At 33.9% G+C, this 12,611-nt stretch overlaps 1 protein-coding gene across 1 annotated transcript; it reads right to left on the bottom strand.

Annotated features, from left to right (window-relative positions):
- Positions 1-7,583: 7,583 nt before the first annotated feature.
- On the bottom strand, positions 7,584-12,361 carry LOC132164509 (triosephosphate isomerase, cytosolic). Its single transcript, XM_059575029.2, has 9 exons — positions 12,219-12,361; positions 11,874-11,949; positions 11,658-11,781; positions 10,982-11,066; positions 10,693-10,825; positions 10,267-10,361; positions 9,489-9,567; positions 8,014-8,096; positions 7,584-7,919 (listed from the first exon to the last, which is right to left on the bottom strand). Exons 1-9 carry the CDS (start codon positions 12,255-12,257, stop codon positions 7,869-7,871), a joined length of 765 nt encoding a protein of 254 aa, XP_059431012.2. The 5' UTR covers positions 12,258-12,361; the 3' UTR covers positions 7,584-7,868.
- Positions 12,362-12,611: the final 250 nt, after the last annotated feature.

The raw sequence follows: 12,611 nt of genomic DNA, 5'->3' as shown, positions 1-12,611 counted from the left end.
AAAATATTTTTTTTTTCTGGTTTTTAAGTATTTTAAACTTCTGGCCTCATTACTTTCGATAAATATTGTTTGAAAAAATTACCTTTCGTCCCATGAGGTATAACGCATTTTCACTTTGCTCCCACAAATTACCAACTGTGATACCCGACTCCCATAAACTATCATTTTGTGCCCAAAACTCTCATTCCGTCAGTTAAATGCGTTAATTCAGATGGTCAAAGTGATAACGCGTTATAATTTATATATATGAGGTAAAGTGATAATGCGTTGTAGTTCATTGGGCCAAAGTAACAATGAATTGTAGTTTATGAGAGCAAAGTGATGGGTAGACCGTCTGAATTAACGCATTTGACTGACGAAATGAGGGTTTTAAACACAAAATGGTAATTCATGGAGGTGCAATGTCACAGTTAGTAATTCAAAGGAGAAAGCGCCAAAGTGTTGTAGCTCATGGGAATAAAAAGTAATTTCCCCATATATATATATATATATATATATATATATTGGTGCATCAATTAAAAACTGCAAATTAACAATATGGGCACACTAAAGAAACAAACCAAGGGGATATTCTTCATCAACTTGTGCATCAAAGGGTTTCGTTGCTTTCATTTATGGACGCCGGCATGCCTTCCAGGGGCCCATGACAGGCCTCTCTCGTGAAGCAAAAGATAAAGTAATTGGAAACTCGCCTCTATGGATGTATTTGCATAATTGCATATATTCTACGATAAGGAAGGAAAGATATTCTTAATTAAATATGTTAAATATATTGAAGAGATATATTAAAAAAAATAGAGAATGAGAGAAAGAACAGAAAGTGACTGGAAGCAGATAATGGATTACATTGGATTGAGAATAATTGTGTCGGTTAACATTACAAATAGTAATAAGCAAAAACCATAGACTAATTAAGGTAAAGAATAAATCTTAATAGGAGAGAATATACCATAGAGAATAATATCAAATATTCTAACATTTTATTTTAGCTATCAACTTTTTTTTTTAAAGTATTTACATTTGGCTTAATATTTTAGTTATCAATTTTCACTATTTTATTTAAATTATTTTTAACTTTATATCTATTTTTACTAGTAATTCCAGAAGTCTCTATTATGTTCCTCCTAAGTCCCTCAAAGAATAATATAACTATTAAAATCATTATTTGATCAAAATTTAATAATGATTAATCACAAGCTTAATAGTGATTTTAATAGCCACATCATTCTTAGAGGGACTCAAAAGAAACACAAGAGGGACTTATAGTATTACCTTTTTTTTCCTTTTTTTTTTTTAAAAAAAATGCATTGTTGAGTAGCAGTCAACCAATTCCTTAGCCAAAGTTACTGGTTAGATGGAGAGGTTTAAAACAACAACTAATTCAAAGTCTGGTTGAGTAGGGGAAACAAAAATATAATATGTAGCATTACTCTTTTATATTTAATTGTTAGGGGTGCGTGAATTAATCGTTTACCGCCTACCAGCGCCACCAACAGACAACCGACTTCTCGCAGTCAGTAGGCAGAATAAAAATATTGTTTGGTAGGTGGTCAAAATTTTGTTGTTGTTGATTAGAAGACAATTAATCGACTTAACCAATTTTTTTAGTAAATTTTGAACTCTATCATATAAGTTTCCTTATTGTGTTCATCAAGTTGATTTGTGATTGTCCTTATGGTCGGTATTTTATGAATTTAATTTTTTTTTTTTCATTTATAAAGTATATGCTTTATTGATTTTGTAATTATAATGAAGTTGATATATTTTAATATAAAAACTTGTAACCGATAATTAAATAATTTAAACGATCACCTATTAACCGAAAAAGTCAACTATTCATTGTCGGTATGAATTAACTGACTTTCATGAATCAATAGGTGAAAATATCCCTACCTACACTGACAAAATCGATAGCTACCCCTATTAATTGTGCCGTTGTCAACTTGTAATTGTGCAGTAGTTATAAGTAAGCATAAGGCTATGTTTGGGTTTTATTGTCGGAATACTCACATGTTTGTGGTAGTTGAATCCCTTGTAACTCACCTTCTTTTATTTTTTTTTAAAAAAAGTAATCATAAGGCTCTTAGGCTTTCTTTTGCCTTTTTCATAAGTCTTTATGCAATTGGGCCCAAAAACTTTAAACCTATGTTTTTTTATTTATTTTTTATTATAGTGTCATCAAAAACAAAATTGCAATAAAGTGAACGTACGGCTTAAAATTCCAGTGAATGTTTGGGTATTTACAGGTAGAACACAACTTGTCTCACCCACTTTTGTAGTTGGGAGCATTGAAGTGTGTGAGGATTGTGAGTTATCATGCATCAACTCATAAAATCAAATCGTCAGCGAAAAACATGTGTCCTACAAGGCTACAACAAAGCTTTATACTTTTATAGGCCTATTAGACGGCTCATCATCATCATCATGTAACATATGATTTTTGACTTTTCTAAAAAGAGGCGTAATAAAGTTTTTGCATTCATTTCATCTGGAGATTCATACTCCATTGGCGCATGTTACAAGATTGAAATTTAATTAAATAATAAATTTACAAGAATTAGACGAAACATAACCAATAAAAATGATTAAAAGCATATTTTATATAGCAATTATATATGTTCAAGTCGCTAACCGAATAGGTGTAAGTATTCAAGTTACTACTAGTCGACGTAGAAAAACTTCACTCCGAAACCTAATCGATAAAAAAAGATGCCCAACGATTAATAAGCACGAGACATTTAAAGACACTAACATATCTCTTTGAGAAATACTATTTTTCATTCTTTTAATATATTTAGGCAGCGTGTCATGCTTAATTCACACTTTTTTTAATAATTAAAATTGATCTAAAAATGAATCGAGCATATCCCGTCATTTGTGTATGTTAAAAAAATACTTAAAAAAAATGCAAAATAACTTTTTTCTTTTCTTAAAGTTCTCCTAAAAAATTTGACTTTTGAAAACTGAAATAATGACAAAAAAAAAAAAAAAAAAAATTGGCCACCTTTGAAAAGCAAAAAGAATTCCATAAAAAAAAAGAAAAAAAAAAGAAGCAAAATAGCTGCAAAATTATGAGGTTGTAATAGTCATGCCATGCCATGCCACGTTGTCTTTTCGGGATTTCGCAAATCTGGAAACCAAACAACCCGTGAGATGCATACCTAAACCAGCACACAATTGGGTTTAATCCAAATTTTTACTTTTTTGAATGACCGTATGACGTACCATCTTTGGTATGCCGTACGTAACTATACGCCCCACCAAGGCACCCATGATGTCAGCACCCCAGATCAAATCACAGCCGTCAATCAATCACAGTGTTTGAGCCGTGAATAATCCTACTTTTTTTTAATAATTCATCCTCCCAATTTTGACTGCGAGAGTGGAGCCCATCAAATCCATGTTTGCCACGTGTAATCATAATATCGATTTGGCTGGCTCAAGAGCCGGCTTATTTTGAAAGGTTATGAGCCGGTTAGCCATGGCAAGCTACTTGAGAACCGGGTTGTCCTGCCTCTCCTATGGACAGCTGCGAGAAACCAATCAGGTAGAATGGTAAAGGATGGGGGCATAGAAAAGTATTTTGGCCGCATTTATTAATTATCAATTAATTTTCTTAACTAATCAACGTGCCTTTTGGGCAGAAACAGGAGTGAAATGCATGGACAATAATTAATTATTTTAAGGTATAAATTAATTTTTATAATATCTAAATATTGTCACGTTATTTATTTATTTTTTCTCCCCCCGTTTCATGAAAAGGATATATCTATAGACTATAGGCTTTGAGTATTAATTAAATAATAATAGTAATAATAAACTAATGCCACAGCATAATCTAGACGGTGAGGTAATGGGTCAAACAGGGTGGCAATTTCGTCTAGTAGTAAACGATGTTGATTGGTTCCGTACATGTCCACCTATGCATGAATATTAGATGGAATATATGTTTAGAGTAATGTTAATCTCATTAATCATTTCTCACATCTACTTATTATATTTATTTTTTATCGGTTAACGTGACATATTTAAAGTAGTTAATATGAGAATTACTTTAAAATATATGACATCAATTGATATAAATTAAATGTGATGAATAAGTGTAAAGAAAAATATTACTCGTATGTTTAAGTATTTAAGATAATCATAGACAAATGAAATTAGCTACAATTTATGGTGAAAGTCGGATGTGGGGCCAACCTATCTTGAGCAGTTTAGAATGCAACTCAAAATAATTTTAGGCAAGTGAACCTCGTATCTATCTTATTTGTCGGAATTACTTGAATTGATTGCAATTTGGGTGAATTGCTATCAATCATCATCAAATTCTTTATAGCCTTTGACATTAGGGTCTGTGAGAAAGTGATATAATGATATGGATTCAAGAACAAGTCAATTTCTTGAATATAATTAAAAAAAAAAAAAAAAGTACATGTAATTTCTTGAAACCATAGGAGCCTTCAATTTTAAGAGTCAGGCTACTTATTTTAAATAAGCAATTTAGATTTAGTCATGTAAGCAGCTGGATCACTCCCTTGAGGTGATCAACGTACTCCTTAAGAGTGGATATCCATAGTTTTATCCTTTATTAGAGTGGTTAGTCATTCAAAATCAGTGGTTCGGATGTGCACCACCCCGTTGAGCCCTCTTGAGATGGTTACACCACTTCTTTTGAGGGTTAGAGATTGAGAGCTGCCGGCCACTCCTTTATGGTGGCTGACTACCCATTAGTTTCTTTTATTTTAGATGAAAGGTTTGGATATTTAGAATAAACAAATGGAGATACATATTTAGTGGAATAAACAAATGCATCATGTGTCTGGCTCCAAACCAATTGTCCCTCTTCTTATAAAAATGTTTTGTCAAAATTGTGCATGTTATGATCAAAAGAATCATGGCGCGACCGGACGAGATTGCAGATTATCAGCTATTCCTCTCGTTTTCGGTTGAAACTTAATTTTTTTTTTTTTTTTCTCTAATAACAACTTTTAATCAAAATTTGTTTAAGGAATCAGGAAGGGTGCAAAATAAAGAGTATAAAAAGTTGTATTGTGAATCCCATCATGATGCAAATGAAGAAAAAGTAGTAAGAATTAATACTATGTTCTTGCAAACAATAATAATCATTAATAGTTGTCGGGAATGGCTTATGATCATTTTTCCCTTTGTCAACTTATATGGATTTCAGACTCACTAACAAGCACTACAAAAGGCACTAATGGACCAATATCGTTAATGCCATGCCCCTTCAATTAATAAAGGTCACTCGAAGCACATGCCATCAATTGTACAGACAGCTTATTGGTCCCAAGAATTTTTCCCCATATTCAATCCCATCATTCTTTTGAAAAATTCTTTGAGCTCGTGTAAAGAAGCCTCCTCCTCATTATTTGTTTATTTTTTTAGAGAAAATTCTAAGCTTTCGTTAACTTAAGAAGAGACATCTTGCTCGGTAAGTACATTATCTAAGGTTTGGGGAAGATTATCAGCTCTTATATGCCAAACAGTGGATTGCTTCATTTGTTTTCTTTATGCTCTACGAACCATGGTTGGAAGCCATTTAATAGAGTTCTAATATCTTCAATCAATTGGCCATTCCGGTTCGAACCAATTATGATCATCTTCCTTGCATTTGAATTAGAGAATATTTAGTTAGTTATAGTGGAGGAGTATTTTTGTTTTCTCAAAAAATAAAAAGACAAAAATACCCTTAAAGTATAACTAATTGGGTACTCTTCTGTTGATTTGAACTGGAGAAGATCTTGTTTCGGCTTGAACATGAATCATCTTGTCACAACGCGTGCGCAGTTTTCAAACAATCTCCCTTCATAATTATTTGTTGAAACCCTATATCTTTATAGAATTCTACTATCTTCCACGCTGCCATTGTCACTTACTGTTGGATCGATAATAAAAGACACTATGGTACACATAGTTGACAATACCCTACCCTCGAAATCTTTGGCCATGAACTTCACACCCATCTTCTCTTCCAATTTATTTTAAACACCCCCTAAAGTGGTATCTTTCATCTGCTTCTCGTCATCTTTTTTTTATTATTATTTGTTTTTTGGTCCGTGTTAAAAAGAAAGCCCCTCATTTTTTTATTAAAAAAGATGTTTTAGTACATTGCAAATGTTTATTCAAAATTTATATCATTTGATGATGCCATGTAGCAGTAGTCATCCGTTGTCATAAAATAATTCCCGCGATGATGAGGTCAAGTTCCCTATGCTTAGTAAACAAAAGAGTGTCATAAAGTCAAAAATTCCCATTAAAATAACGCAAAAACATTATTGTTTATTAAGATTTGATATCATATGCTTCTATAAAATAAAATGGCATCTCTTTCCTACATTAGAAAATTAGGTTATGGGTTTATATGGATTAAGTACATATACAGAGGGCTAAAGATTCTTTTCTCGTTTTTTTTTTTTTTTAAATCAATTTTGATGAAATTTGCGTTGTCCATACGATGCTGTACCACAGTTATTTTGTCCATATGCATAATCATTATGGGGTGAGAAATTAAGCTTCAAGTGCTAGATACCACGACACCTTTAGGTCGTCTCACGTGGAGAAGCACGATAACCAGTACATAGCCTCGTGGCTGTTGACTTTTTCTTTTTCAAGTTGATTTAGTTAAGGTTTCATAAAAAATAAAAAATAAAAGTAATGGTAAAGAGACTCTCAGTGTGATAATTAATGAGGTATAAATAATTTGTAACAATTATTTAATTTAAGAGGTTATAATTTTTTTTTATTTTTTTATAATAAATTAATAAAGATAATTGATTTTATTAAAATACACCAACGAAAGCGGTGGAGTCTTGGAGTCTTCTACCTTTCAGGGCACTCAAGTGGTCAAGTTCCCATTTCCACCGTCAAAAGGTAGTCTAAAGGCAAAAGCTAAACCCAAAAAGGTGCGTGGAAAAAACTTCATGAGAACGCAAAAAGCAAATTTCCGTGGAAATTTTCCTGGGAAATCTTGTCTGTTAAAGAGATTTGTTTTCAAAGGGGTGGGATCTATCAAGCTTGAAGTAGTACGTTCCATTTCCTATATTTGTTCAAAAATTATTGCTGTTTCGTGGTGCTTTTTTTGTCATAATCACAAAAGATGGGGACTAATTAGGCAATGGGACAGAAATTTTCCTGGGAAATCTTGTCTGTTAAAAGAGATTTGTTTTCAAAAGGGGTGGGATCTATCAAGCTTAAAGTAGTACGTTCCATTCCTATATTTGTTCAAAAATTATTTGCTGTTTCGTGGTGCTTTTTTTTTTGTCATAATCACAAAAGATTGGGACTAATTAGGCAATGGGACTGTAGGTAGAAAGCGAGAACGACCATGGCTTAGAGTGCTCGGAACAAGTGGGTTCTGTATCTTAAGCTGTCCAAGACAAGTGTACCCGACACCTACCCTCTACAAAGGCTACCCAATTTAGCTATACAAATTGCAGCCAATTCGGTCAGCAAATTACGAGCTCACATGCATCAGACCTTAAGCAGTTCAATCCAATTGCAGCTACATCATGCCAAAGAAGTTCGAAACTTAAATAATGATTAGACAACTAGGAAAAGATAGATTCAAGGAAATAATATAAAAGCATTCCACATAACGTCTTGTTATTTGTTTCATTTCAACGAGAGACAACCAGCATCATGTCCACATAATCAGGTAAAAGTCGTTAAAAGCTCAAACTGAGATCCATGCCTCAAAATAACAGAAAACAATGAAAATCTGACTCTTATTCTCGAAATTATGCTGGCCAAAATCTACAAGGACAGACATCAACTACAAAACTATTTTTCCATTAAGCATTCAAGAATGAAGCAAGAAGGGCAGCCATATCAACACATGGTACTGATTTTCAATCATTCTTCTTCACTGTGGCTGACTTGATAATGTCAATGAACTCCGGCTGAAGAAGAAAACGTGGATAGGGGAGTCGGTTAACCCAGGTCTAGACAAGAAACCAAACAAGTGAAAACAATGACATAAACACAAATAATCACCTTAAGGGAAGCTCCACCAACCAAAAATCCATCCACATCTGGCTGTGCTGCCAATTCTTTGCAATTTGCTCCATTTACAGAACCTACAGTACATATGGTTTAAGTTAGTATTTACATCGAGGGTATATTAGTAGATCATCTTTCTGAAGAACAGTGGTACCATATTCCTTCTAATAAAAGGAAAAGCTGTTTTTATGATGTGGCAGACCACGTAAACGAGTTGAACTTGATTTGGTGCCAAACCGAAATTGAACTAAACCAACCAGCTAGGATTGGTTCTTGGTCTGATATCTGATTTTATCAAGATATACAAACAGGAATAGTTGCTCAAGTTAGCAAACCAACCCGTAAGTCCCTAACAGCAATAGTACACAGAAGGGAAATGAATTGCATGAGAAGATGTGGGATTTAGCTGGTCTGTTGTGCTGTCATACTGGATACTACGGGGCTCCCAGGTCTAAGGCTGTGTTCTACTTGCTAAAGGCTTACTTGGCCACTTAGGAATTTAGTTCAGCCCACAATTGGAGTAGTTTGTATGTGAACCAATTAATTTACCCACAAGACTACGAGAAATACTAGATACTATAATTCTATCCAACATTTATCTAACAAGGCTAATGTGGCACTCTCAGCTAAGAGCATTTCCAATGAAATAGCCAAATGTTACTTTTATCTAAAATGACTCTTCAAATGTTTAAAAACCGCCTACATTGGATTAACAAAAAAAAAATGTAAAATAGATATTTGATTGGAAGAGCTGAAAAAAAGCTAAATGTAGCAGCACTTTTCAAGGGAACCATTTCATTTTTTATTGTTTCTCTCATCTATTTTCTTTTTTTCCCAAATCGTTTCCTACTTTTTCTCTCGCATGTTCTCTTTTCCTCAAAACTTTTCCCATTTTTCCTCTCACATCTTCTTTTTTTTCCAAATTTTTTCTCACTTTTAATATTATTAAATGATATAGATAAAAATATAGCTAATCAAATGTAGGAGACGTTTAAAAATTCATTAGCTAAACTAAATATAATGCGTTTTGAGAAGCCATTTTGCATAAAAATTTGGCTTCTCCACTGGGAATGCTCTAACCTTTGGATTAATCCTTGTTAAATAAACAAAAGATCCAGTGGATGATTTGGAATGCCACCTCAGCATTATTGGATAAAATTATAGTATTTAGCATTAATCTAAGAATATTACTATGCATAAGGAGAACGGAAAATTCACAAGAATTTTGACAAGCTAGAAATTTCAGCAGAAGACATAAAACTCAACCAAACACATGCAAAGACATAGATGTATAAGCCTGTTAATAGATGATTAAGCCTCCTAATCATAGCTTGATAGTCCATAGAGGTCCTCTAGTAACTTGCTTGTATATGAAGCTAGCTAATTAATTTACATATCCTGATAAAGTGAAAAAGCAAACGAATTTTTAACAGCGGTTGCATATTAAAACTAACGCAGGTGAACAATACCTCCATAGATAATTCTGGTTGATGCAGCAACTTCAGCACCAGCATTGTTATGAAGCCACTTCCTCAACTCACAATGAACCTGGCAGAAAAAATCCATTAAATGTGAAAAAAGCATTTTCATCTAAAACAATCTGAAGCAATATCATCTTTTTGAGTGCATAGAGATAGCCTCTATTTACAACGATCTTTCCTTGCTACAATCTAATACTGAATTAAAGAATGTGCAGAAAAGAATGGACAGGGGAACACTATGTGGCTCAAAACATATAGATCCGGCAGCTCTATAATGTGACCAGAAGGCAGAAACACAAGGTTCCAAATACAGCTAGCTTGAAGATCTAGCTGTGTAACAAGGCTGTATTCACGCTGTGTCTGCAGATGAATTGCAGACTATCTATGTTTTGTCCTTTTGCAAGCATTCATGTAGAAAAACAATAATCAGTATTCTTCCAATAGTCAAGTCAAAGTATATGTTTGAAGAAGGGCATTAGTTATCATATATAAATTTATCATACTGTCAGAAAAAGCCTTCCTCGCGTTATTGGATAAAATAAAAAGGGAAACTATTGAAGTGATCAACCTAGTGTCATGCATCAATTGCACCCAAGCATTAAGATAAGCTAACATGAGGATTGGCACATGAACTGAACAATTTATTGGGAACAAGAGCCCTAACTTTCAGAGATGGAAACATTGCCCTATGATCAAATCATTACAGCAAAACTTCAAATTTAAAGAAGAATAGCTAAACAAAAAACACTCTTAGAGGCATACTTACTTCCTGAGCCTGAGCAGGGCTTGCAACCTTCCCAGTTCCAATAGCCCAAACTGGCTCATAAGCCAAAACAATATTATCCCAATTTGATACCTTATCTACAAGAGAACAATAAAGGTTAATTCATCTATAAAATCATGATAGAGAGAAACAAAAGGAGCAGAACATGTAAAAGCTACAGCTTGTTAATGAATGCATAAAGAGTAAATGAAAAGATGCTAGAACCAAAATAGTTACATAGACACTTCTCTACAGTCTACATGCCAGTCGAAAAATAATAATTTTTTAGACCAAATTAGATTCGGTAAGAAGTTCCCTAGCCCCTTTTTCAAAAATTGTTCCTTAAACCAAAGTAAATTGAGAGTTTAAAGTATCAAACACACAAGAAAAGAAACCTTTTTCCCCCTTTAAAGTACAGCAAGGATGTACCTGCAATTGCTTTTGTTTGTGCAGCGACAACAGCCACTGTAGATCCCGATTCTCGCTGTTCAAGAGTCTCTCCAACACAAGCAATCACTTTTATGCCTTGAGAGAGTGCATATGCAACTTTGTCTCCAACAAACTACAAAGACAAGCACGGATTGCAAAAAATGCAATTAGCAAGCGGTAGATCAATCTATAACACCAGAAGCACCGCCATAGGAGCAAAAAATGTTCATCAAACAATCATATGATAGACAGGAGAAGATATTATCTAAGGCAACACCAAGTTGCTTACCTCACTTGACTCACTCAAAAGAGCTCTTCTTTCAGAATGACCAAGGATGACCCAAGGAATGCTCAAATTGACAAGCATCTCAGCACTGTGGAAAGAGACATCAGCTTCACATTAATTGCATAAAACCAATCATATTGCACCAAGCCTGTACTGCTGATAGTAAAAACTCAAAAAGGAAGGAAAGAAAAAAGACAGTAAAATTAAAACGTTCAACTACATAATCAATTAAAAAAAAGTTTTCCAACGATGATTTGAGAATGGAAAAAGGAAGTTTTAATACATATAAACCACCAAAGTGGGAACGTGGTAGATTAATCAGGAAAAATACTGAATGTTCATGAAAGTAGCGAAAAATTCTCACGGTAGTGTACAAAAAACTAATCAAAAGATATGAATTTAATTTTTGTATATGTCATTTTCTTTGGGATATGTGCATAAAAAGAGAAACCTCTTATCTAATATTGAAGAATTGATAATGAAACATTGAACCTAAAGCTCAATAGGAAGTATTCATTCAGATAGCCCATTCAACAAGGCAAACATCAAATAGTGATTAATGACTGCATTCTTATCATTTGCCGTCTATCAAACTTACTAGCAAAACCATGTCCGACCATTTTGCCAAATCATTCTACTGCACTGAAACAGAGATGAGGAAATACGATGTAAAACACACCTAATCTCTCCGGTAAAAGCACCACCTTTGCGAACCCAACAGTTCTGGGCGGCAACATGGAAATCTGACCGCAATATGCTTTTAACCAGAGGAAGAAACACAAACGGGGGGCTCACAACAACCTCTGCACGACAAAGAAGGAACCAAATCGATCTGAACCACCTCCTAAAGTAGAAACTAATACTGAGATTCAAAGAAAGCTCAAACAAAACTCACCCACAACATCCTCAGAAGGGACTTCGGATTCATTCAACGTGCTCACAATCTTCTTCACCTCCTCGCCTGTCCCATTCTGCAACGAAAAATCAAACCAGGAAAATCTCAACCCAATATCTTACCATAATGAAAACATTTTAAGATTTAAGCACTCACACACACACACACATACATATATGCATCCACGTATATGCCTAAGAATTTTAAGATCTCAAACAAGTGATTAAACCAATTTTGAGATCGAAATCATGGACAGATCGGTCAGTGCTCATTGAAAAGAACAGAATACAATAGAATTGAATAGAAAAGAATATACAATGACGACGAACAATCAGATAAACATACGCATTTCCAGTTGCCGCCGACGAAGAATTTCCTGCCCATGATTTTTGTGTTCTTTGATGTAGCGATCAAAATAGGAAGCGTTTTGAGGATTTGTGAATCGTGGTAGAGGGGTTTCTTATAGTGCGACTGTGCGAGTGAACGAGTAAAGGCGCCCCCCTTTTGGAATGACTGTCCTACCCCTACTTGTCCGTTTACTTTTCTTTCTTAATTCCTATAAAATACTTGCCTATGTTTAGCGGGTTTTATATATATATATATAGGATTTTTTTTTTTTTTTTTTGTGACTTCACTAAAAATTTTAGAATTTTCACCAAATTTGACAAATTCTCACTTTAAAATCTTTTAAATTGGTCCCATAAATTTTCAATTGTTCTCAATGTGGACCCATCCGTC

This window comes from Corylus avellana, chromosome 8 (assembly GCF_965113065.1).
Source record: "Corylus avellana chromosome 8, dhCorAvel1.hap1.2, whole genome shotgun sequence".
NCBI lineage: Eukaryota > Viridiplantae > Streptophyta > Magnoliopsida > Fagales > Betulaceae > Corylus > Corylus avellana.
Note: the sequence above shows the minus strand (reverse complement) of the source record. Positions and strands in the feature narration are given on the sequence as shown.

Coding starts and splice junctions, on each gene's coding strand:
- LOC132164509 (XM_059575029.2), bottom strand. CDS start 12,257: ATGGGCAGGAAATTCTTCGTCGGCGGCAACTGGAAATGC. Junction 11,950..12,218: donor TCGGCGGCAACTGGAAATGC/GTATGTTTATCT, acceptor TTTTCGTTGCAG/AATGGGACAGGCGAGGAGGT. Junction 11,067..11,657: donor GCTTTTACCGGAGAGATTAG/GTGTGTTTTACA, acceptor CTCTTTCCACAG/TGCTGAGATGCTTGTCAATT.